At 50.3% G+C, this 27,279-nt stretch overlaps 1 protein-coding gene across 2 annotated transcripts in view; it reads right to left on the reverse strand.

Annotated features, from left to right (window-relative positions):
- Nucleotides 1–27,279, reverse strand: part of INTS4 (integrator complex subunit 4) — a 133,970-nt gene that overhangs the window by 104,423 nt on the left and 2,268 nt on the right. For both annotated transcript variants that reach the window (XM_029602195.1, XM_029602193.1), the window contains exons 2-4: nt 21,619–21,816; nt 19,885–20,002; nt 18,786–18,892 (exon numbers count right to left, since the gene is read on the reverse strand). In XM_029602195.1, the coding sequence (XP_029458055.1) occupies nt 18,786–18,892; nt 19,885–20,002; nt 21,619–21,816 (423 nt within the window). The remainder of the gene's footprint in view (nt 1–18,785; nt 18,893–19,884; nt 20,003–21,618; nt 21,817–27,279) is intronic.

Consider the following 27,279-nt stretch of genomic DNA (forward strand, 5'->3'; position numbering starts at 1 on the left):
AATCACTAACCTTTGTCACCTCATGGTGGCACAAAAGGACTAACTTGGCCCATCCAGTCTGACAGTTGCATTTCTTCCACTCTTTATAATTAGTCATATACATTCCCAAACGTGACCCAATACTAGCTTCCCATAACCCCCCTACATCTTTTATAGAAACATAGAAACATAGAAATGACGGCAGAAGAAGACCGAATGGCCCATCCAGTCTGCCCAGCTAGCCTCACACATTTTTTCTCTCATTCTTATCTGTTTCTCTTAGCTCCTTGTTCTATTCCCCTTCCACCCCCACCATTAATGTAGAGAGCAGTGATGGAGCTGCATCCAAGTGAAATATCTTTTACCGGAATATTCAACACCTTTCCTACCACAACCCTCCATTTCAGTCCCAAGTGTGCCCAGAATGTGTTAAAGTACGGGCCTATATCACCTACACTGGTAGGCCATTTCAGCCCTAGGCATCTTCCTCTCTGATTCTTACACTAAATCCAACAACCTTCAATGATATATTACCAATGATCCACATAGCTACAAAAACCAGCGAAGCCACTATCCAAAACATCCAGCCTCCCCACGTTTACTAAAGTTTGGGTTTTAACCATGGTCCCTCTAGTGCTTCTTGGAAGCCCGATGAAGTGTTGCCACTGATGTTTGGGTTGTAAGTACCATACCATGCAGGTTACCCAAATGCCTTCTTGGAAGCATAGGCTGTTAGGGTCATAACTGCCACTCTGCTTAAGCCAATGAACAGAGAAAAATGGTATGGTTGTATCAAGCTTCCAAGAAGGCTGGGGGTAACCCACATGAGGTGGGTTTTGCCTCCTCTCCAGCAGATGGAGACAGAGAAGTTTTTAACAGACTCTGCCCTATATCCTAAGGTGCCACCTAAAGTCCGTCAGTATTACTCAGTATCAAAGCAGAATGGTTCAAAACCAAACTATATACAAATAACACTTTGTCTGAACTGGCTCACTAAACCCAAATGGGAACAGAACCTGTTGAACATCGTGAACAAAGTTGATCTGCAGACCAGAAATAAACAAATGCCGAAACGAGCGGACTATCCGTTATCTTACTGCATAAAATGGGCAGGACTCTGGACTGATCCGTGGTACTACAGGAACAAAAATTAGCAGGTAAGAACCATTTTTCCTTTCCCTGCACGTACCCGGATCAGTCCAGACTCCTGGGATGCACTAGAACTTTCCTACCTGGGGTGGGTCCCGGAGAGGCCCGTTCGGAGCACACCGTCTCCAAATCCCCCAGAACTCAGGGCCTGGACATCCAGTCTGTAATGCCTCGCAAAAGTATATAAAGACTTCCATGTAGCCGCCCTGCAAATCTCCTGCGGCAAAACTTGCTGGCACTCCGCCCAAGACGCTGCTTGCGAATGGGTAGAATGGGCACGAAGTCCAACCGGCAGGGCTTTGCCACACAGCAAGTACACTGAACTTATAGCCTCTTTCAGCCAGCGGGCTATCGTAGTCTTAGATGCCATATTACCTCTTTTTGGACCACTCTACAGTACAAAAAGATGGACGGACATATGTAAAAGCATTCGTAACTTAAAGATAACGCAGCAAAGCCCTGCAAACATCCAGCTTTCTTAAGTCCCTAGAAAGGGGATCCGACCAATCCAGGTCTGTAAAAGACGGAGCTTCACCGATTGATTCAAATGAAAGGAGGAAACTACCTTTGGAAAAAAAGAAGGAACCGTCCGTAAGGAAACTCCAGAGTCTGCAATTCTCAAGAAAGGTTCTCTACAGGATAACGCCTGAAGCTCCAACACTCTATGAGCCAACGTGATAGCTACCAGAAAAATCACCTTTTTTTTTTTTTTTTTTTTAATCTTTATCAATTTTCACTATATAATTCATATATTAATACATTACATAGTTGTAGTAATAACAATGAGTGGTTTATAAAATGCATTGTATACTTATTTCCTACAATGAGGAAAAAAGAAAGAAAACAAATATTGACAAAAAAAATAACAAAATTAAACCACTGCATTTAATTATCAATCATATTGGAGGGTCATTATTCCTGAAAAAATGGGAGCTTAACAAGAGAAACAAATCATTCAAACTATTGCATTCCCTTTATCTTTTTCTTTCTCTTTTTTGCCTTGTTAACTAGAAATTGGGGTAGATGTCGGCACTCTAACTTGTTCCACGAATTTCTTTAATTGATCTGGGGCAAAAAATATATGTGTTATCTTGTTTCTGTATTATGCATTTACATGGATAGCGTAATGTATAAGAATATCCTAACGAAATTACTTCCTGCCGAAGCCCCAAAAAGGCTTTACGCCTCAGTTGGGTAGGGGGAGCTAGATCCGGGAAAATTTTTATTGATTTTTCATAATAGGTAATTGGAAACTTACTAAAATATTTTTTCATTACAGTATTTATATCTGTGGTGGCATAGAAGGTGACTAACAAAGTTCCCCTATTTATTACATTAGCTGCGGAGTCTTCCAAAAAGTTGGTTAGATCTCCCTGAAAATTCTCATCTCTAGGCAAACCATTTCTTATAGGGAGAAAATAACAGCTATTAACAGTAGGAGATCTATCGGAGGGAAATCCTAATTGATCAATAAAAAATTTCTTTAAAGATATTATTGGATCTTCCCCTACAATTCTGGGGAAGTTTAAGAATCTTAAGTTAAATCTTTTTGTATTGTTTTCCAACATTTCTAATCTTCTGTCAATAGCAGCCCTATCTTTCACCACAGCGACATTAAATTCCAATGTCTTTTTCCCCTGATCTTCCAACAGCTTAACTCTTTCACTTGTATCTTTTATTTGCTTTTGAGTCTCAAAATGTTCTTGTTCATTTTTCCCATTTAACAAATCCATTTTTCTTTCCAGATCCTTGATATTACTTGACATGCCTGCCATCAAATCCCATAGCATTTCTAGTGTCACTAGTGCAGGGCGGGATAATGTGCCTGGAGACTGAACATTTGGCACATTAGTTTTCCCCACCCCCTCTGGGGTTGCCAAAGACAAGCTTCCGTTTCCCCCTACTACCTTAAAGGGGGAAATTAAGTTGTCTTTTTTCCCATTAGGGCTATTAATGTGGGAGCATTCATTTCCCACACTTAGTCCAAGGTGTTCTAGGTTCTCAGCAGTCATTCCAGGCACTATTTCCTTTGCCCTTTGCACTGGCGGTAGCCCGATGTTGGGGCTGAGAGAGGCCTCTTCTGTAGGCACAGGGTGCCCTCCCTGACCCCCTGGCACACCAAAGTCCCTGGTCTCTCCATCTCTTGGAATAGGAGAAGCCATGAAGCTGGGAATTTCTTGTTGCAGCAAAGATGGCATTGGGAGAGAGGGAAAAACTCTCACTCTGCCTTTTCGTTTAGGAGGCATTTTGAAAAAACATACAACAATCTGCTCAAGATACTGACCAACTTCACTAATGCAATTTAATTTAACTTTGGAATAGTTGGACCCCGAGAGAGAGGAGAGAATAAGATGGTCTTACTTTGGGCGATTCCGGCGAAGTCCGGCAAAGTCCGTAGTTGAAGCGTGCCCCTCAAGCACGTGCGGCTCAAGCTGCGCGCCGGCTCTGCTACGCGCCGCAGCACGTCAGATTTTATTGCCGCTTCCGGGTCTGTCGGGTCCGCCCCCTCCACAGGAGACGTCTCAGAGCAAGCAGCTGGCCTGAGAAAGCTCAATCAAGCCCAGCAAAGATGGTAAAAAAACTCCAAACAGCGTCTCTGCTCTCCTCTCTCTCACCCTCCGAAAAATCACCTTTAACATGAGATCCTTCAGTGTCGCCCTTTTCAGAGGCTCAAATAGTGCAGCACACAGAGCCGAGAGAACCAAGTTCAGACTCCAGGAAGAGCAAGGGTGTCTGACCGGAGGACGCAAGTGCTTGCTCCCATCCACATCCGGATGCGTAGCCAACGCTACTCCCTGTATGGAACCGTGAAAGAACCAAGAGCTGCCACCTGCACTCTCAAAGAACTACACGATAAGCTCTTGGACAGACCAGCTTGGAGAAAACACAAAATATCCGACACTGATGCCCAGGTAGGAACAACCTTACGTTCTTTGCACCAACATTCAATGACTTTCCACACCCGGACATAAGCGAGGAAGGTGGACATTTTACGCAAGCTCAAAAGTGTAGCCACTACCGCATCAGAATAACCTTTGCCCCTCAAACGCTGCCTCTCAAAAGCCATGCCGCTAGACAAAAGCGATCGGCCTCTTCCAAAGAGACAGGCCCTTGATGTAGAAGGTTAGGGAAATCCCGAAACCGTAGGGGCCCTGCCACCACTAGGTTGACCAGATCCACAAACCATGGACGCCTTGGCCACTCTGGGGCTATGAGAATTATCTCTGCCGGGTGAAGTTCTATCCGCCAGAGCACTTTGCCAATTAGAGGCCAAGGTGGAAACACGTACAGTAGGATGTTGGTTGGCCAGGAAAGAACCGGGGCATCCACTCCTTCCGCTCCTGTCTCCCTGCGGTGACTGAAGAAGCATGGGGCTTTGGCATTCCAGAATGTTGCTATCAGATCCATGCTGGGTATGCCCCACGTGTATCATATGAGCTGAAAGGTCTCGTCTGCCAACTCCCACTCCCCGGGATCGAGATGGTGACGCCTGATAAAGTCCGCCTGAATGCTGTCGACGCCCGCTATGAGAGACGCCGCAATGTTGACCAGATGTTGCTCTGCCCAGTTGATCAGCTGTTGAGCTTCCACTGCTACTGGTTGACTTTTGGTTCCTCCTTGGCGATTAATATAAGCCACCGTGGTCGCATTGTCAGACAGTATCCTGACCAACCTCCCCTGGAGGAGAGGAAGGAAAGCTCGCAGCGCTAAACACACTGCTCTGGTCTCCAGACGATTGATCGACCACAGATTCTTCTTGGGACCATAGCCCTTGCACAGATTTCCCCAGACAAACTGCTCCTCAGCCGGAGAGGCTGGCATCTGTGGTAACCACTGTCCAGTCTGGCACTACCAAGGGAACTCCGCGGGTTAAGTTGTCCAAGAGGAGCCACCAATCGAGACTGGACCTTGCATAATCTATAAGGGGAAGAGGCAGATGAAATTGCTCGGAGACTGGGTTCCATCGTGAAAGCAATGCTGACTGTAAAGGATGCATATGAGCAAAGGCCCATGGCACTAACACCAGAGTGGAAGTCATGGACTCTAGGACCTGCAAGAAATCCCGTACTCTGGGAGGATGCTTGGACAATAAGTCTCGAACCTGCCCCTGTAGGTTGCAAATGTGCTCCGCTGTAAGGAACACTCTCCCTTGCTGCATGTCAAATAGGGCTCCCAGAAATTCCAAGGACTGGGAAGGTACCAGACGACTCTTGGCAAGGTTGACCACGCAACTGAGCGATCTCAGTAGCTGAAGCACTCTGCGGACCGAACAGCAAAGCAACTCCAACTTCGCTCGAATCAGCCAGTCGTCCAGATATGGATGCACCAAGAATCGTTCCCTCTGGAGCTGCGCCGCTACCACAACCATTACCTTGGTAAAAGTCCTGGGCGCGGTGGCAAGGCCGAAAGGCAGAGCTCGAAACTGAAAATGACGACCCAGGATAGCAAACCGTGAGCGGCACGGATGCTGATGTGAAGATATGCCTCCGTTAGATCCAGCGATGCCAGAAACTCTCCCTTTTACACTGAGGCAATGATGGACCATAGAGTCTCCATGCGGAAGCGGGGTACCCGAAGGCATCTCTTGACTCATTTTAAATCCAGAATGGACCGAAAGGTCCCCTCTTTCTTGGGTACCATGAAGTAAATGGAATAGCGGCCTTTTCTCCATTCCGCCGGAGGAACTGGCGTAATGGCGCCGAGCTGGAGAAGGCACTGTAAAGTGTCTTGTACCACCTTCCGTTTCTGCTCATAAGCACATGGGGAGACCAGAAAACGGTCGCGAAGGTGACATACAAAATCTAAAGCGTAGCCTTGTCTTATCACGGTGAGAACCCACTCGTCCGACGTCAAACTGGCCCATTCCTCGTAAAACAGGGACAGTCTGCCCCCTACAACTGGCACTGAGGAATGGACCGGCGTCTCTTCATTGTGGGGACTTGACCCCAGGCACAGACTGGGGATTACCGGCTCTACCAAAGCGTCAGCCTCGAAAGGACTGGGACCAGGTCTGCTATCTGCTCAAAGATTGTCTAATCAATGAACCCAGCTGTGCTTTGGAAGAAACATCCGCAGACCAATTCCGTAACCTCAGAAGTCTGCCTGCCGAGACAGCCGACACATGGACCTGGCCAAAGTCCTCAACAGATCGTAAAGAGCATCCGCACTGTAAGCAACTGCAGCTTTCAGACGACCTGTCTGTAGAACTTCCCCTTCCAAAAGATCGGCATTGGCCTGCAGCTGTTGCACCCAGCAAAGGCCAGCACGTAAAGAAAAACTGCTGCACATGGCTGCTTGCACTCCCAGTGCCGAGACTTCAAATATTTTTTGGAGCTGAAGCTCCAATTTTCTATCCTGCATATCCTTGTGGGCTGTCACCCCCGTGACCCGGATGGTGGTCTTTCTGGCGATTGCTGATACAGCCGCATCTACCCTGGGAATTCGAAGAAGGTCTAAAGCTTCCTCTGGCAGGGGATATAGCTTATCCATCACTTTACTAACTTTCAACCCCAGATCAAGGGTGTCCCATTCTCTAAACAGCAAGTCAGTTACAGAGAAATGAAAGGAAAGGAAGTGGTCGGACCCCGCAGACCCAACGACACCGGATCCATAGCCCCCATTCTGGACTCCTTTAGCGGCACTTCGATGCCTAACTCCCCTAGAATCGCGGGGATAAGCGGACCCAGCTTATCCCTTCTAAACAGGCAGACCACCTTCGGGTCATCTCTTTCAATATGGGAGCCGCAGCCTGAATCCTGATGTTGATCTGTATCCACATCCACCCACAGCGGGGGCTTGGACTGTAAATCCTGGTCCTCTGGGTCAGAAACGTGTTCTGAGGAATCCGTATCTGTACGGGGGTGCTACTGATCTTAAGGGGAGCTTCCCCTAGGCTTGGACTGCTTACGGGGATTCGACCTGGGCACCAGTAAAGAAGTTTTCCCTCCAGCCTGCTGTTTCCCTGCCTTCATGGCCTTAAAGGCCTTGTGAAGCAGCAAAATAAACTCCAAGGAGAAGGAGGAAGAAGAGGAGGAGTCTGAAGCCTTCTCGGGGCTGTAAGAAAATTATACCTTACCTGCTAATTTTTGTTCCTGTAGTACCACGGATCAGTCCAGACAGTGGATTATGTCCCCCTTCCAGCAGATGGAGTCAGAGAAAAACTCGAAGGGCGCCCCCTTATAAACTGGCGCACCCTCTACTCCCCTTCAGTATTAAGGATATCAAAGCTTAAAGAAGAGAAGATGGATGGATCAAGAAGTCCAAATTTCCAACTTGAAATAACGAATGAACTGTGGTAAACAAACCAAACTTGCAAATTGAACCATTGAACAATAAGAGAACTGTATTGTAGTTCTAACCCACCGGAGCAGAGAGGCAATCCCAATCCCAGAAAACTTAGGGAGGGCGTCTGGACTGATCCGTGGCACTACAGGAACGAAAACGAGGTATAATTTTCTTTTCCCTGTACGTACCCGGATCAGTCCAGACAGTGGGATGTACCAAAGCTTCCCTACGTAGGGTGGGCCCCGGATAGCCCTGCTCGAATGACCTGAATGCCAAAGGAGCCAAATTTCAGTGGCTGTAGATGCAAGCGATAGTGCCGAGCAAAAGTGTGCAGAGATTTCCAGGTAGCTGCACGGCATATCTCCTGAGGTGACATAGACTGGCTCTCCGCCCAGGAAGCCGTCTGAACCCAGAGGGAATGTGCCTTGATGCCCAGTGGAGGAGGACGGTCAGCACAGATGTACGCTGCTGAGATAGCTTCTTTCAACCAGCGAGCTATCGCAGTTTTGGAGGCCTTGGTCCCCTTCTTAGGACTGCTCCACAGGACAAAAAGATGGTCCGATAAACGAAAGTCATTAATCACCTCCAGATAGCGCATTAGGAGGTGCTTGACATCGAGTTTGCATAGATCCCTGGAATCCTCCTCGGAGAAGGACGGCAATTCAACTGTCTGATCCATATGAAATGTGGAGATCACCTTAGGTAGGAAAGAGGGCACAGTCTGCAGGATAGCGCCTGAAGTTCGGAAATCCTGCAGGTGAACGCAATAGCCACCAAGAAGACCGTCTTGAGGGTGAGATCCTTGAGGGTAGCTGAGCGCAGTGGCTTGAATGGTGGCCCGCCCAGAACACGAAGAACCAAGTTGAGGCTCCAGGAGGGACACAGGGAGTGTACCGGAGGCTTTACGTGCTTCATGCCCTTCAGAAAACGTACGATGTCCGGATGAGCCGACAAAGGAGCTCCCTCCCGGTGAGTAAGCAGGGCACCAAGGGCAGCTACCTGCACCCTTAGGGAATTGTAAGCCAATCCCTTGTCCAGACCCAGCTGTAAGAAAGACAGTATTTGGCTACTGAAGCGCTACGCGGAGAAACAGCCATGGAGGTGCACCAGGTGTCAAAAACTTTCCAGATCTGGTCATAGGAGATGGATGTAGAAGTCTTTCTAGCTTTGAGGAGGGTCAACCTTGTCACCTCAGCCGGCGTCTCTCAAAAGCCAGGCCGTAAGACAGAAGCAATCTGCCTGATCGAAAAATACCGGACCCTGGCACAACAGATGTGGCAGATGCCCCAGGCGGAGAGGACCGTCCACCGCGAGGTTGATCAAGTCTGCGAACCACGGCCAGCGAGGCCATTCTGGTCCCACCAGGATCACCAGTACCTGGTGCATCTCTATTCATCAAATTACTTTTCCCACCAGGGGCCAAGGTGGGAACACGTAGAGCAGGAGGTGCCGAGGCCAAGGGAGGACCAAGGCATCCACCCCCTTCTGCGCCGTGCTCCCGTCTGCGACTAAGAATCATGAAGCCTTTGCGTTCCTTAGGATGGCCATTAGGTCGAGGTGGGGGGTTCCCCACAGCCTGAAGAGAAGTGCCACCGCTTCCTCGGATAGCTCCCACTCCCCGGGATCTATGTTTTGACGACTTAGGAAGTCTGCTTGAACGTTGTCCACCCCTGCGATGTGGGACGCCACCAGGCGGGAGAGGTGTACCTCCACCCATGCCATCAGCTTGTCCGGTCTCTTGAGACACGTCGTTTCCCTGTTCCCCCTTGACGGTTGATGTACGCTACCGTTGTTGCGTTGTCTGAAAGTATCTGTACTGCTTGATGGTGGACCAGGGGGAAGAAACGCTTCAATGCCAGGCGCACCGCTCTGGTTTCCAGGTGACTGATCGGCCAGGTTGCTTGCAGCACCGTCCACTTCCCCTGTGCAGACTGCGTGCGACACACTGCTCCCCATCCGGAGAGGCTGGCATCTGTGGTGACAATCACCCACTGTGGGATCTCCAAGTCTACCCCTGTAGTAAGTGGTCCAGGGTGAGCCACCAGGTCAGGCTGGCCTTGATCACATCTGACAGCGGCAGGGGAGCATGAAATTCCCGGGACACTGGCTTCCAGTGGGAAAGCAAGGCCCTCTGCAAAGGACACATATGCGCAAAAGCCCAGGGAACCAGATCGATAGTGGACGCCATAGTACCCAGAACCTGGAGATAGTCCTAAGCTGTGGGAAGCGGGAGACAAGTGATGCGCTGTACCTGAGATATGAGGGAGTGGGCTCGGTCCCGACGAAGAAATACCCACTGCAGGATCGAAGCATGCTCCCAAGAAGTCCAGAGACTGAGATGGAGTGAGGCTGCTCTTGGTGAAGTTGATGACCCATCCCAGGGCTTGAAGGAGATGTAAGATGCTGTTGATCACTCGCTGACACTATACCAAGGATTTCGCCCGAATGAGCCAGTCGTCCAAGTAGGGATGGACCAGGATCCCCTCCCTCCTGAGGGCCGCCACCACCACCACCATTCATCTTCGTGAAGGTGTGGGGAGCGGTAGCCAGGCCGAAGGGCAGAGCTTGAAACTGAAAATCGTGATCCAGAATCTTGAAGTGCAGGAAGCGCTGATGAGCCTTGAAGATGGGAATGTGAAGGTAAGCCTCCGTCAGATCCAAGGAGGCTAAATATTCTCCGCGATGCACTGCCGCTATTACGGAACGCAAGGTTTCCATCCTGTAGTGTGGGATTTTGAGGGCCTTGTTGACCATTTTGAGATTCAGGATTGGACGGAATGAGTCGTCCTTCTTGAGAACTACAAAGTAGACGGAATAATGGCCGGACCCTTCTTCCGCTGGAGGCACCGGGAGAATCACCCCTAAGGCCAAGAGTCTGTCGTTCGTCTGACATAGTATGCGTTGCTTCAGCAGTGGTCCAAAAGGCGAGAAAAGGAACCTGTCTTTGAGGGGGCGAGCAAATTCTAATGCCTAACCGTGCTTTAGAATATCCAGGATCCACTGATCGGAAGTGATCTTGACCCACTCTCGTAGAAAAGGGAGAGAAGACCCCTATCCTGGGGATCAAGGAGTGAGCCGGCAGGCCTTCATTGCGAAGGTTTGAGAGCTACTCCCTGAGCGAGATTATCCCTGGTTGGTCTTCTGCCATGAAAGGAATGAGACCAGGACTGGGAACGAGAGGCAGGCGATCTGTGCACAGGCAGTCTTGATTGACGAAAACACCATTGGCCCCTGAATTTTCTGGTAGCACTGAATGTCCTGGATGTCTGTGGATGATCTTCCAGAAGCTTATGGACCTTATTCTCTCCAAGGGACTTGATGATCTGTTCCAGATCATCACCGAAGAGCAACTTCCCTTTAAAGGGTAGAGACCCCAATTGCGCTTTGGAGGAGGAATCCGCTGACCGATTTCTGAGCCAGAGGAGGCGTCGAGCCACTACTGCTGAAACCATGGACCTGGCCAGCACTCGGAGAAGATCATAGAGGGCATCGGCCCCATAAGCTATTACGCCTTCCAGCCGCTCTGCCTGCTGCGCTTCCTCAGGAGGAAGCTCCTGTGCACTGAGCAATTGTTGGACCCATCGGAGATCGGCCCGTTGTTTGAGGGAGCTACATACCGCAGCTCTACCCCCAAAGCTGAGACCTCAAATACCCCTCAGGTTTTCTGTCCTGTAGATCTCGGAGGGCAGCTCCACCCGTCACGGGAATGGTTGTCCGTTTAGTCACTGCGGTCACAGATGCATCCACCTTGGGGACTTTGAGAAGATCCAGGAAATCGTCGGGGAGAGGGTATAGCTTATCCATGGCCCTGCCTACCCTTAGGGAGGCTGCCAGGGTATCCCATTCCCTGGATAATAACTGAAGGAGCATAGGATGAGAAGGAAACGCTTTCGCTGGTGGACGTAGACCGGCCCGGACGGGGTTCCCCTTCTTTGTTGTTGGATTGGGACCGGGGAAGGGGAGTCCTGTGGAGCCTCAATATCCAATTCCTGGAGAACATGTGGAATGAGAGGATCTAACTCATCCCGTTGGAAGAGGCACAGCACTCTCGGGTCATCACCTTCCAATGAAAAGGAAGGAGAGGTATCATCCAGGTCTGGATCCTGAAGAGATCCCTGCAGAAGGGGATCTGGACCCACATCAGAAGGAACTAAGCGGACCCTGGAAGCTCCAGTGGTAGTTCCTGCCCCTGGGGCCACTCCCTTAGAGACCCCCATAGGACCCTGGGAATCCGACATCCTGCTCACCTTGGGCGGAGGGGGCCCTGATGTTAAACCCTGTTGCTGCTCTAATCTCGCTAGATAGGCATTATGCATTAAGAGAACGAAGTCCGTAGAAAAAAGGCCAGGTGGAGGTCCTGAGGGAAGCATCGAGGGGGGGGTCTCCTGGAGGAGTATGGGGGTCCAAGGGCTGGATGGGAGTTAGAATCAACAGTAGAGGCGAGAATCCGGTCTCAGCATCATTTCCAGGCTGCGCTGGAGGAGCTTTGCTTCTCCCCTAAAATGGCCGCTGTTCCCACGCAGGACGGGGCCGGAGCACTGAGGCATGCATGGGAGCGTGAAATTGGCTGTCCTGTCGGTAGAGAGGGTCCCTCCCCACCAGGGAGGCACCTCGTACACACCCCTTCAAGGGAGAGCCGTGATCCGGGCTCTCCACAAGCCGAACAAGTCGAGAGGCGCGGTAAGAGGGCAGAGCAGGAAGGAAATTAAGCCGGCTCAGAGCTGCGAGGAGCGGATAAAAATAAATTCCCTGTACGTACCTGGATCAGTCCAGACAGTGGGTTATGTCCCCAATCCAGCAGATGGAGTCAGTCAAAGCTTTGAGGGGGCGTCACCATGAGTGCTACTACCCCCTCTGCAGGAGTTCAGTATCTTCTGACTCCAGCAGATGCGAGTAGGGAATCCGGGTTGCTCCCGATTACCTTAGGCATTTCTTGTACTTCTTTATCTGGTTTTCTTCTCTCTGCCTACTTCTTTTGGATCAAGTTTTGTTTGAAAAAAAAAAAAAAAAAAAAAGTGTAAAGTGAGTTAGAGGGTTCTAATTGGGAGGCGTGGCTTCCCTCTGTGTTTGTCTGCTCTCTCCTTCTTCTATCGTTGCGAGCGGGGTAAGTGCAGTGTTGTTTTGCTTCTTTCCCTGCAGTTTGCTTCGACGGAGGGTCTCGCGGAGGCCAGTAGGACCGGCCTCTCCGCGTTCTCTCTCTTGCCTGCGGCCATTTTCGCGGCTCCTCGTGGGCTGCAGAGGCAGGCAGGGAGGTCGTCGTCGGCGGGTCGCGCGGCCAGGAAGGCCCCCCCGCGGTGCCGTTTCGTTCTCGGCGGGTTGTGCAGGCCGTCCGGGCCCCCCCGCAGCGGCGCTCCCGTTCTCGGCCCCCCCCGAGGCTCTGCCGGGTGGTTTTTTACCTGCCGGGCCTGTTTTCTTCACAGCTCCGATGCCGCGGCCAGCGCGCTGCTCTGCTTGCGGCGAGCCGGGCTCACGGATTTCGAGGGAGGGCATCTGTGCGAGGTGTCTCCCCGGGGGGGAAGGCACCTCGCGGCCCCTCATCGATTTCCCTCGTCTAACAGGCTTGCCCGGGCGGCGGGGGCCGGCCCCTCCCCCATTCCTGGCGGGAACGGCGGCCATCTTACATTCTGCACGCCCTGAGGGGGAACAGACAGCGCTTGGGGCCGGGGATGCTGGAGATTCCCCGCCACACTTACTTCCGGAATCGGACCTGGAGACAGGCCCGCAGGGGCAGGGTTCCCCGGGGCCCCCCCCCTCGGAGCCCCCCTCGGGTAGACAGGGGTTTTCCCCAGAGTTTATCCTTTTGCTGCACACTGCATATCTGCAGAGCCTTGAGGCTCCCACGGGACCTCCTTCAAGCAAGATACCGCGGCCCTCGCTGCCTTCCCCGGCCCCCCCCCGCTCCGGCAGGTGTGGGGGCCCCCCTACCCCCCGCTCGCGCCCGGCTCCCGGGGGGCTCGGGGACTGCGGGCACAGGACCAGGTTCCCCTGGATCGGACCCGGCGGATCCGGGTCAAGGGGACTCCACTTCAGAAGGTGATGATCCGCACACGCTGCGTCTGTTCCAGCGGGAAGAGCTGGATGACCTACTTCCACAAGTTATTAAGGAGTTGGACCTCGATCCACCGCCGGAGCCGCCCGCGCCCGTAGCGCCCGCTGTGGTCACTTCCTCAAAGAAGGGGGATCCAGTCTTGGCAGCCCGGAGGCCGAGGGCTCGGGCTTTCCCCATTCATGAGTCTTTCCTTCAGCTTCTCACCGGGGAGTGGGATGCCCCGGAAGCTTCCTTTAAGGGCAGCCGGACCATGGAGAGACTCTACCCGCTGCCTGAAGATTTTCTCGATCTCATCAAGGTACCTAAAGTGGACTCCGCGGTGACAGCGGTCACGAAGAGGACAACCATCCCAGTGACGGGGGGAGCGGCCTTAAGAGACGCGCAAGATCGCAAGTTGGAAGTCTTCCTCAAGCGGGTCTTCGCGGTCTCCGCGGTAGGGTTGCGGGCGGTGATGTGTAGCTCGCTGGCACAGCGGGCCAGCCTTCTCTGGGTCCAACAACTGCTCACCTCTCAGGTCCTACCGGCCGGGGAGGCCGCCCAGGCGGATAGACTGGAAGCTGCGGTTGCGTATGGGGCTGACGCCTCCTATGACCTGTTTCGGGTCCTCGCCCGCTCCATGGCCTCGGTGGTAGCGGCACGTCGCCTCCTATGGCTCCGCAACTGGGCGGCGGACACGTCCTCCAAGTCGAGTCTGGGCTCCCTGCCATTCAGGGGCAAGTTCCTGTTCGGGGAGGATTTGGATCAAATCATCAAGTCGCTGGGGGAAAACGCGGTTCATCGCCTGCCGGAAGACAGGTATCGCTCCACCAGGGCGTTCTCGTCCTCTCGGACCAGAGCCAGGGCGCAACGGCGCTACCGGAACTACAGACCGGCGGCAGCCAGGCCCTCTGCCCCCAGGTCTCAGCCCTGGTCTCGCTCCTTTCGCGGGCGCCGCCCCGCGCGTCCCGCTCCCGCAGCTGGACAACCCTCTCCCAAGTCCTCGCAATGATGTTCAGCTCGCCCACTCCGCCGTCCCCAGGATCGGGGGGCGACTGGCGTTCTTCTACGAGGAGTGGGCGCGGATCACCTCGGATCAGTGGGTCTTGGACACCATCGGACAAGGTTACGCGTTGGAGTTTGTCCGCGCTCCAAAGGGACGGTTCATATTCTCCCCTTGCGGCTCGGACACCAAGCGACAGGCGGTACAGTTGACCCTGGACAGACTTTGGGAGATTGGCGCCATTGCGCCCGTGCCCTTCGGAGAGGTGGGCTCGGGCCATTATTCCATCTACTTCGTGGTACCAAAGAAGGACGGATCCTACCGACCCATTCTGGACTTGAAGGAAGTCAACAAATCACTCCGGGTGGTTCGGTTCCGCATGGAAACGCTGCGGTCCGTGATCGCGGCGGTGCATCGCGGGGAATTCCTGGCCTCCTTGGACCTGACGGAGGCCTACCTCCACATCCCCATTCGCCGGGAGCATCACTGTCTTCTACGGTTCAAGATCCTGGATCAACATTTCCAGTTTGTGGCTCTCCCGTTTGGGCTGGCAACGGCTCCGCGCACTTTCACCAAGATCATGGTGGTGGTAGCGGCTGCCTTGCGGAAGGAGGGGATTCTAGTTCATCCTTACCTGGACGATTGGCTCATTCGAGCGAAGTCTTTTCGGCATGGACAGGAGGCTGTGGCCAGAGTCATAGAGTTTCTGCAGTCCCTAGGATGGGTGGTGAACTTTTCCAAGAGCTCCCTGGTACCCTCGCAGCGCTTGGATTTCCTGGGGGCGACCTTCGACACCCGTCTGGGCGCGGTTTTTCTACGTCAGGACAAGGCGCAAGCCCTGCGGGAACACATACAACGGTTTTCTGCGTTATCGGTTCCCACCTCCTGGGACTATCTGCAGCTCCTAGGGGTGATGGGTTCCACCATCGACATGGTCCCTTGGGCATTTGCGCACCTCAGGCCTCTACAGAGAGCGCTTCTATCCCGTTGGAAGCCGCTTTCGCAGGACTACCAGGTGCTCCTTCCTCTGCCGCTGTTTGCCAGGAACAGTCTGACCTGGTGGATGAATCCGGAAAATTTGGCCCGCGGCATGTCTCTCGATCTGCCAAATTGGGTCGTGGTAACCACCGACGCCAGTCTCGTAGGATGGGGAGCGGTCTGCGACCGCAGCGCCACGCAAGGGACGTGGTCCGCGGAGGAATCAAAGTGGTCCATCAATCTACTGGAGACCAGAGCGGTCAGATTAGCGCTCCAGCACTTTCTGCCACTCCTCCGGAACCGGGAGGTCAGGATCTTATCGGACAATGCGACGACGGTGGCCTATATCAACCGACAGGGCGGCACCCGCAGTCCGCAGGTCGCGCTCGAAGCAGAGATGCTGATGCAGTGGGCGGAGCGGCATCTGGCCCGCCTGGCGGCCTCGCACATTGCGGGCATGGACAACGTACAGGCGGATTTCCTCAGCCGTCAGCTCTTGGACCCCGGGGAATGGTCCCTCTCCAACGAGGCGATGCAGCTGCTCGTTCGGCGGTGGGGATCCCCCCACCTCGATCTCATGGCGTCCGCAAGCAACACCAAGGCTCCCCGGTTCTTCAGCCGCCGGAGAGAGCGAGGAGCGGAGGGCGTGGACGCTCTCGTACTCCCGTGGCCGGCCAACCTTCTTCTTTACGCGTTCCCGCCGTGGCCACTGGTGGGAAGACTACTCCGCCGCGTAGAGGTCCACCAGGGACCGGTGATCTTCGTCGCTCCGGAGTGGCCAAGACGACCTTGGTTTGCGGACCTGCTCCAACTGGTGATCGACGGACCCATCCGTCTGGGACATCTCCCCCACCTCCTTCACCAAGGCCCGGTATTTTTCGACCAGGCAGAACTCTTCTGTCTTGCGGCCTGGCTTTTGAGAGGCACCGCCTCCGGCGCCGGGGCTACCAGGAGGCGGTAGTCTCAATGCTGCTGCGTTCTCGAAAGACTTCGACGTCGGTAGCCTATGTGCGAGTCTGGAAGGTGTTCGAGCTGTGGTGTGCCGGACTGAACACGAGTCCCTCTGAGGCTTCGGTTCCTCAGATCCTTCAGTTTCTGCAAGCAGGGGTGGACAAGGGGCTTGCCTACAACTCACTCCGGGTTCAGGTGGCCGCCCTTGGCTCGCTCCTGCGGGACGGGGGTTCCCTGCTACAACACCCGGATATTCTCCGTTTTCTCAAGGGTGTCAAACACATGCGACCGCCGGTGCGGAATCCTTGTCCCTCCTGGAGTCTCAACCTGGTGCTACGGGCCATGTCGGGACCTCCGTTTGAACCACTGCGGAATGCGACGATCAAGGATCTCACTCTCAAGGCGGTGTTTCTTGTGGCGATCTGCTCCGCTCGGCGCATCTCGGAGCTGCAGGCCCTGTCGTGCAGGGAACCCTATCTCCGGTTCTCTGATTCCGGGGTTTCGATTCGCACTGTTCCCTCCTTTCTCCCGAAGGTGGTGTCCGCGTTCCATGTGAATCAGACGGTGGAGCTTCCTTCCTTCTCCCCTTCAGAGCCAAGGTCTCTCCGGCTTCTGGACGTCAAGCGCACCCTGCGCCTCTATCTGGAGGCTACGAATGATTTCCGGACTTCTGACCATCTCTTCGTCCTCTGGTCCGGCCCTCGGAAGGGAGCTCAGGCCTCGAAGACGACCATTGCCAGATGGTTGAAGGCTGGCATTGCCGCTTCCTACATTGGGATGGGGCGGACTCCCCCGCCCGGTATTGTTGCGCATTCTACACGCTCTCAGGCGGCCTCTTGGGCGGAGACCCGCTCGGTCTCCTCTCAAGAAATCTGTAGAGCGGCCACCTGGAAGTCGTTACACACGTTCTCCAGACACTATCGTCTTCACCTCGCTTCCTCGGTCTTTGGACACTTTGGTGAGCAGGTTCTACGAGCGGGTCTCGCAGGACCCCACCCGGTTTAGGGACGCTTGGGTACATCCCACTGTCTGGACTGATCCAGGTACGTACAGGGAAAAGAAAATTATTCCTTACCTGCTAATTTTCGTTCCTGTAGTACCATGGATCAGTCCAGACGCCCACCGCATTTGGGTCCTACTCCTGCTCGACTGGTTTTTCCTCTACGGGACGGTAGTATTTTCTGTCTCTCACGATTTCTCAGTTTTTCACTGTTTGTCACAGTTCCGTTTTGGGGTTGACACGCTGACCTTTGGTCCTCCCACCCGTTGGTGGGGCGGGCACGGTTTGGTTGCTTAGGTCATACGGCTGATTGTTGCCGTTCCTTAAACTTGATCCAATTTGGGGGTTCTTGGTTTACTCGGGCTTGGATATACTCGATACTGAACTCCTGCAGAGGGGGTAGTAGCACTCATGGTGACGCCCCCTCAAAGCTTTGACTGACTCCATCTGCTGGATTGGGGACATAACCCACTGTCTGGACTGATCCATGGTACTACAGGAACGAAAATTAGCAGGTAAGGAATAATTTTCTTACTCCGCTTAGCAACCGTTTGACTCTCCCAAACTGAAACTGCTCTGCCTATAATTAACACAGAGGAATAACACGTCTCTATGAGCGCTGCTGTGAAACGGCATCCCAGGGCAGCGAGTCGGATCGCAGCAAGGGGGGAAAGGTTGGACAACCAATGTGCACCCCGAGAGTCAAACTGAACCTGTAAGTAAAGAAAATACAAAACTTACCCCAGGAAGGCATACAGGCTAAGACAGAAAGAGATAGAAACAGTGAGACAGTTCTGCCTGCAAGTTACCAATTGCCAGAATGTAGACTTTTTTTTTTTTTTGTTAAACTTTATCAACTTGATCCATCCAAAAAGAAATAGAGGAAAATTCAATAAATCTAGCTTTCCAGAAATTTACTGGGGAACCATAGGTTCAACCACTCGCATCTGCTGGAGTCAAGAAAATACTGAAGGGGAATAGAGGCTGCGCCAGCTTATAAGGGGGCGCACTTCGAGTTTTTCTCTGACTCCATCTGCTGGAAGGGGGACATAGCCCACTGTCTGGACTGATCCGGGTACATACGGGGAACCTCCGTTGCAGGCGAGTCATGCTCCGATGGTTAGAGTTAAGAGAGTGAAACCGTGATTGGGAAGCACTAAACCTTGTGGGTTATAGGTGGGATCTAGGAAGGGGCAGCTTTAATGGAGTAAAGGACTATTAGAGGTCTATATAGCATGCTTGACGTGAATATGGCAGAGCAGAAGGAAGACGCATGTAAGTAGGACTGGTTAGAAAAACTTCATAAGGCAGGAGATAAAAAGCAAAATTATTTTTTTCTAATATCCTTGGTTAACCTACTGCTTATTATCCCATCAGAGTTGTTACCTAATTTAGTGTCAAAAACAATGTGTTACCTTGCAGGCCATGTCCACCAACTGCAGTCTAAGAGAGAGGTTCTCTGGGAGCTTCGTGCCAATTGCCAAAAGAGTATCCAACAGCTGGGCAATGACAGGATGGGATTCTGTAAAGATAAAGCACTGGAAAGTGATTTCTCTCGATAGGGTTTTTCTTTACCAGAAGCATTTAAACTGTGATTCATTTATAGGCACCTACAAAGCAAGCATGATGATGTAAGTACATGAGAAAGCTGCAAAGTGTGGGGAAAGCACAGGTGTACAAGACATCCATCTGCCTGTAATATCTGTGTACTGAAAATCTAAGCTTAAATCAGAGGCTTACAATGCAGTCAGCTCAGTTCAGCCTCTCTCCCTTCACAAGAAGATAAAATGAGTTTCGGGTGAAAGATGGACAATAGTAAGTGTTATGCTTGAAATCAGTGGTTCCCAACCCTGTCCTGGGGACCCCCCAGCCTGTCAGGTTTTCAGGACATATACAATGAATACGCATGAGAGAAAATTTGCATGCATATTCACTGTGGATCTCCTGAAAACCTGACTGGCTGGGGGGTGCCCAGGACAGGGTTGGGAACCACTGCTTTAAATGAAGGAAAAAAAAAAAAAAAACAGCAAACATTTAGCAGTTTCCCAGCTCATGGTGGCCTGTATCATGTACAGGGTAAGGGTGCACTTTTTCACTTCACCGTAGGTGCAAAATTGCTTGGATACAGTTCTGCCCTGCACGGGACACAGGGAAACCACAGAGGGGCAATATTTTTTCAATTTTTTATCTATACCTTAGGGAAGCCTTGAATGAACCCTGGTTCTAAGACAAGTGAAACAGAAAGAGTTTCAGGAATATACGACTCCACTGTAACCTATCTAACAGCAACTTAACTGAGCGGAGATTCGTCCAATCTTTTAGGTAGTCTGTACTAAACAGGACAAGCTTCAGTCCATTTCTACATTCAAATATATTTGGAGCATCCCTCATTATGCAGTTTGGGAATGGGTAGGCTGGAGCTGAACTCTTGAGAGTCCACAGCCTTTCCCTGATCTTTGAAGTCTTAAGGATTTCCAGGTGAAACTTTGGCTTACATTGAAAATTAAAACATACTTTCATTTTGAAGCGTGTTGATGACATCGTCCATAATGGAGTCTGGTACAAATCCTGCGGTCTTTGATAACAAACCCAGCAAAGATGCAATTTTCAGTCTCACCGAAGCATCATTCTCCTAAAAACAGAAAAGCAACAGCTGAGCTGTAATTCCAGCCGAGGGTCATGCAATCGTGCCGCACAAGGAAATGCTCCGATCGGTTTGGTTTTACGTGAAGCAGGACCTCAAGTGCTTTCCTACTACCGGTACTTCAGAAGGATATGCAGCCACCTCATGAGTGGATGGGCCCAGCAAGTTTATTTTCAGAGTTTTTTTCTGTGTATAAAAGAGTGCTTTACCCTGGAAATGGGCTTTTTAAAACTGCCCGCTCTGTAGGTGGGTACAAGTATGCTCACAGCGCCTGTATGAGCGAACTTTTACAGAGAGTGGGAAGAGGCTTTCTTGCAGGAGATGCGGTGGGGGCACCATTTTTTCCTGAAGAAACTCCGTGCGCACATAGCTTTTGTAGGATAATTTTCAAAAGAAAATTTAAACATGTTTGTTCTCTGAAAATGTGTAAAGTCAGGGTGGGAGAGCGCAATAAACACCAATGGGGGGCAATTTTCAAACTGCCCGCATTGCTGCAAAGTCCCTTGGTCTTTGCACCAATTTTCAAAGAAAAAAAAAAGGACACGCAAACTTTCCCTTTGAAAACTGCCCAGGGAAAAGCGCCCGCACATTTTCCCCCAACCAAAACTAAAAACGTGGCCTTCTCCCCGACCTGAGTTTGTGGAACTCTTGCCCATACCTTTACCTGCCACGCAGGGTGGGTGATCTTCAGACGCCTGGATTCATGTGGGTGAAATGCTTCCTGCCGGCAGAAACCCCCTTTGCAAACTGCCCCTCCCCTCAACCAATTCCAGGCATGGAAAACCAAGAGACAGAGATGCGAAGTGACTCGTTCAGGATCATTCAGGGTCAGCAGAAAGAGCTAAAAACCCTAAACTCCCACCTCCAGGCCCCAAAACATCAGATCAAAGTTCTCTCCACTGATCCCTGGGAGCTGTGCGTGCGCACACAAGAAATCATTTTGCTCTGAACTGGCTCACCGTTCACAAATTTGAACTCGGTTTATAAAAAGTCGCACCAAAGTACATTTTTGTTTGGAAAGGGATCCCCAATATATTCAAATGGCGGTTCACTGCTGCCTGAAATTGCTCTCCTAGAAAAGACGACTTATTCTTTACTGGGGAAACTGGACCAATACGACCAAAGTTGGGGGAAAGTATTGGAAGTATTTGCGAAGCTGACTTGTAGCGGCAACATGTTTTTTTATGCTGAAGTGCAGGTGTCGATGCTGACAAATGCATGGGTTGGAAGGGATTTGTATACAGATGGATTCTTGATGTCGTCATTGTTTTGGAAATTTGGTGTATTCCTGCCAATGTTGTACCCAGCTCTTTGTGTGTGCATCATCAGTTTAATAAAGTTATTTAAAAAAAAAAAAAAGTAAATTTTTGGGCACATAGTCTTTCAAAAATTAGAGTGAGTATTGGTTCTCCCCCGTGAAACAAAAGCAATATTTCACAACTGCGATATTTACTGCCTAATTCTACTCCATACCCTAAAGCAGCAAAAGTCCTAGTCTATGATCCAATAACTTTACTTCATTCTGTCTTTTCTAGTACTTTTTTCTCATATTAAAAATGACCCTCAGCCATTCGTTACTTTAATGTAAGCAGCTAATTTCTTACCTTGTAATAATGTTCCAGCAGGATTCGGACAACTCCTTCCACACTCTCTGCCTCTACAGGTTTCCGAGCAAACTGAAGCAGATACTGCAAGGCATCTGCGGGAGAGGTAGCCTTGCACAGGTCTATGTGCAGCGCTGCCGATTTACTTGGCTTAGTCAGGCGAAGCTTCTTTGCAGCGAGCTCTTCGTGCGGTTGGTGCTAATAATTAGAACACGGTGACACAAAATGCAAAAGTCAGATTTTCGAACCTCAGAAGTCTAGTGAACAGTGTTAGGCTACTCAAACACAAGACTATTTCTTCAAAATAAAAAAAAAAAAAGGTGAACCTTCTTATGAATATAAATGTCCTAAAATAAATAAATGTACGCCATAGTATTTTAGAGCTATACACAGGAATTTAGAATCTGGGCAGGAAATATTTTTAGACAAACTTTTTTTAGGCACCAGAGTACATTATTTTTTTACTTTCATTCTTTTTTGTTTTTCCTAAATCTTTTGCTTATTTTAATATTTTTATTATGCACTTTTTTTTTGTTTTCTTTTTGCCTTTGCTCTTTCTTCAGCTCCTTCCATCCCATCCCTCCCTTTCTCAGCTCATTTTCTGTCCTTGTCCCAGAGCAGCAGCATTTCTCCCTGACCTGAGCTCACAGTAGCTGGAGCAGCAGTTTCTCTCCCCAGCCCATCAGCTTCTCCTGTTGGGCTCAAGATGGTCAGGTACCAGGCCCCAAATTCTAAGCACCTAGACAACCAGCCACTTGAGATTTTCCAGCCCTTCTAAAAATATTCACCCTTTATCAAATTACATTTTACTGCTAAAGCATTTTTTTTTTTCATTCTTTGAACTGCTCCCCTGAAATCCTTTGAACCCCTGGGAGAAGCCATATTCAAATCAGTGCCATTAATTATTTCACAGAGAATTGGTTTATGCGCTGTACAATGTGATTTTTGACACTGTAACCAATATAGCCCAAAGACATGCTACCAGTATGAGGTAATCTGACCTGGTAGTATGTCCAGAAGGATCACACTTCTTTTTTTTGAAATTGTTTATTTATGCTCATCAAACATACAGCAAAGGTAACGTGCATATTGAAAACAAACATGTACAGGTACATTCCGTGTAGTGCTCTAGGTACAAGATCAAAAACAAAATAAAATAATATAAATCAGGTCTCAGATCCTATCAATACGATCCTAGTTATTTCCCTAGGCACAAATAAACTATATGATTAACACATAATGTCCTGTCATCCGTGAAACTTAACAAACAGCGTAAGAATGAGCCTTTTTTTTTTTTCTCCCGCAGTTCACCCATCCCCTCCCAACCCCCCCCCCCTCCCCCCGTCCCTAAACATACGAGCTCAACTAAATGCAGTAAAGGTTTGTCATTGTGCTTTCTTCCACACTCGGTAAGGTTCCCATATTGCAGAAAATTTATTGACCCGGTCATGTTGCACAGCAGTAAGATATTCCATCTGAAAAACTCTGTCTAAACGTGCCAAGACATGAGCAAAAGTTGGCGCCCTGTCAGCCTTCCACCGAAATGCAATTTCGCATCGGGTGGCCACAAATATTTGCAAGGCCAACCTCCTCTGCTTCTCACTCCCAACTCCCCCGACCAAGCCTAATAGGCAACCCTTAGGATCAAGTGGTATGTCCACCCCCAAAATCTGAGTTGAGAACTGAAGCACTGCAGCCCATAAAACTTGAACCTCCTTGCAGACCCACCACATGTGGTAGAATGTGCCCTGCTCCCCACACTGACGCCAGCAGCCATCGCTCGTTAGGAAGCGTATGCGGTGTAACCGTACAGGAGCCATGTACCATCTATACATTAACTTGTAGCCATTCTCCTTAATGGTTGCAGAGATAGAGCTCCGTCCCATAGTCATATAACATTGGTCCCAGTCCGAGTCGGATAGGGTTTGCCCTAGATCCTCCTCCCAGCTTAACTGATAGCTCGCCTTAGATCTAGGACCACTATTAAGAAGCATATACAGACGAGAGATAGGCTTAGGTAATGGCCCGCTCCGTGAACAAAATGATTCAAACATAGTCTTGCCCATAAGCAATGCCGCTGGAGCACCTTCGGAGCGTAAAAAATGGATAATTTGCCGGTAGGCATACAAATCTTTGGGAGTCAGTACATGGGCATTCTGCAAATCTACAGCCGGGATCAACTGAGAGCCCTGAAAGAATTGCTCTACAGTAGTGATCCCCAGGAGCCTCCACCGCCGGATAAATGCTGCGTCCTGGCCTGGAGTGAAACGGGGGTGCATCAAAAAGGTAGTCATATGATAAATACTCTTGTCCCCCACCAGACGCTCCTTCCATTTTGCCCAATGCCGCAGAACTGCTTGGGTGAATGGGGTGAGTGAGTGAGATACGCCCTTCCCCATAGCACGGCACCATACCCTAGAGGCCAACGGAATAGGCTCTGAGCCCGCCTGCTCAATGACCACCCATGACTTAGCACTGCCCTTAAGGTGCCAACTGATGATCAGGATCACACTTCTAACCACCGGGCAGCGGATCAGCTGCATGAGGTTTTCACTCAGCCCTTCATTCATTGCTCTACAAGCAAAAGCTACTCGGCACGTGGCTGCCAGAGCCATGAACTGGACAAGTGTTAAGGCCATAGGTCTGACTTTGCAGCTCTGAGGTCATCTTGAACTTAGACAAAGCAAACATTCAATCAATGCCCCAGGAACAGCGAAAACCAAAAAAGAAAACCATCCTCCCGCGGCGGCGAAAATCAGCGCTCCCCCCCCCCGCGGGAAGGAATAAGGAAGGAGGACACAGTAAATTTAACTATAACCCGACCATTCAAAACATTTTTTTTTTGTATAGTTACCGATCACCTCCGGGTCCTGGGCCAACTGGGGGGAGTGAGCCGGGCTCCCTGGTGTCACCCCCAGTGAAGACGGTACACTGGAAAATGGGTAATCCCCACACTTCAGTGGCCTCTGAAACCAGGAAGGATGGTCCCCTCAGGACCTCGCAACACCCTAGGAGGCGTGAGACCGGACCTGCAGGTAAGCCACTGCGGTCCTTATTCTAGCCTATCCGTTTTTTGTTTTGTTTTTTTTAAACACTAACACCTAACCAACTAGGCCTCAGCACAGACTGTAGGTTTTACAGCACCTCCACCTGCTAGGAGACAGAAGAATACTGCCAGACTGTAGGTGGCACCAGCCTAGATAAGGCAGAGTTTTTGTTTGCAAACTTCTGTCTCCATCTGCTAGAGGGGGGGGGGGGGGGGCAAAACCCAGCAGTCTGGACTGATCCGGTAAGGTGTGGCAACCTATATCTGATAGAGTAGTAGCCTCAGGATAGTTGTTCATACTCAACCTTTAAATATTTATCAATTTAACCCAAGGGCCAACTTTTGTAAAGTCACTACAATTGGAAACAGATAGGTCTGTTGATAGCATTTTCTCTTGTCCTAGCACTCAGATGAAACAGCAGCTAGGAAGAAGCACCATCCCGGTTGAACTTGATATGGACATAATTGTATAATTGTGACGTGCTTAATATGTGAGTTCTCTCTAAAGTAGAAATAGGGGACACAGTCCAAATGTACAATAGTAGACTGTATTCTAAGATTCTCACCGGGGGATGAGGGGAGGGAGGGAAGGAAGGGGGGAAATTGAAGAACAGTACAATGGATGTTTATCTGTGACTTGATAAGATTGTATTATACTTATTTCATATTGTTATGCTCTCTAAGCTTGCTATTTTATGTATTGCACCTGAAAACTTAATAAAGTTTAAATTAAAAAAAAAAAATTTCTCTGTCTCCATCTGCTGGAAGGGAGGCAAAACCCAGCTTTCTGGACACGTGCAGGGAATGGGATAATTGATATCTCCATTACTGCACCACCAATTTGATTACCTTACCTAATTTCTCTTAGCATTTCACCATTTTGGCCATCTGTTCAGAAGTATACTCCTATCGCTATACTCTTCCCCAACACACATGGGATTTCTACTCATAAAAATGTATTGTACATTGAGTCTCTTGCAGGATCTTTATCCTGTTGGACTCTATGCCATCCAGGACATAAAGCGCCACCCCACCAACAAATTGCTCCTCCCTATCATTGCAATATAATTTTTACCCTGATACTGCATTTTTCCCATCGTTAGCCGGACTGAATTAGCCATGCTGTCTGGGAAGCGTCGCGATCCCGAGTAGGCGGAGTTTCCCCTAGCTGATCACAGAGTTTTTGACTCTGTGCGTCTGCGCGGTAGTGTTCCCGTGCGGTTCCCTCACCTCTTCAGTTTCTTTTTTTCCCCTCGAGCCATTCGCCTGCGGGGTTTTTTCCTCTAGCAAATTTTTTCCTGACTGGATTTTTTTCGTCAAATTTTTCGTGTTTTTTCTCAAGATTTCTCTTCCCAGATGGCTCCGAAGCCCTCTGGGTTTAAGTATTGTCAGTGTGGCAAAATTATGTCCATCACAGATGGACATAATTATTGCTACATCTGTTTAGACCCGGACCATGACCAAAAGTCGTGTCGGGACTGCGGAAAGATGTCTCCACGAGCCCAGCGGCACCGGGCAGCTAGAATGGAGAGGTTACGAATGGGCACTTCGGCCCCACCATACTCGGTACATTCTTCGCCGGGACCAGCGAAGTCGGGTAAGGCCCATCTTACTTCTGGCATTGGCATACATTTCAAAGTGTGTTTTCTGTTTGTATTAACAACCTGCTTTTCAGCTGACAGGGATCATTTGGAATCTTTTAGCTAAGGTGATTCTTTACTTATAGGCAAATGGGTTACTTTTGCTTTTATTGAAATCTCTCTGTTGGGATGCCCAACTTTCCTGCTTCAGTAGTATCTTTCGAAGAGAGCTCCCTCTGAACCATGCACTGCTGAGCGACTGTCAGCTTTCCCCTTTGTTCCAATTTAAGAGCTGCTTTATCTCCTTTTTAAAGGATAGCGCCAGCAGCCTAGTTCCACCCTGGAAAAGACTCCCCCTTCCCCAAAATGTTCCCCAGTTCCTTACAAAAACTGAATCCCTCTTCCTTGCACCATTGTCTCATCCACGCATTGAAACTCTGGACCTCTGTCTGCCTCTGGGAAACTGCGAGTGGAACAGGGAGCATTTCAGGGAATGCTACCCTGGAGGTTCTGGTTTTCAGCTTTCTACCTAAAAGCCTAAATTTAGCTTCCAGAATGTCCTCTCCCACATGTTTTCCTATGTCGTTGGTGAACACAAGTATCATGACAGCTGGCTCCTCCCCAGCACTATCTAAAATCTTATCTAGGTGATGCGTGAGGTCCGCCACCTTCGTATCTGGCAGGTATGTTACCAGTCGATCCTCACTTCCACCAGCCACCCAGCTAGCTACATTTCTAATAATCGAATCATCAACTATGATGGCCAACCTACCCCTTCCCTCCTAGGCAGTAGCCCTGGGAGACACATCCTCGGTACCAGAGGACAATGTATCACCTCGAGAGTAGGTTCTTGCTACAGGATCACTTCCTGCTGCATCAAGATGATGCTCTCCTACCAGGAGACCTTCCCCCTCCAAGGCAGCACCAGGCTGCCAGTCAGGAGTTGGGATTTGGCTGCTATGTCCTTGATGGTATCATCTATATACCTCTGTCTGCCTCAGCTCCTTCAGGTCTGTCCTCTAGCCTCCAGAGATC

The sequence above is a fragment of the Rhinatrema bivittatum genome, chromosome 5 (assembly GCF_901001135.1).
Source record: "Rhinatrema bivittatum chromosome 5, aRhiBiv1.1, whole genome shotgun sequence".
NCBI lineage: Eukaryota > Metazoa > Chordata > Amphibia > Gymnophiona > Rhinatrematidae > Rhinatrema > Rhinatrema bivittatum.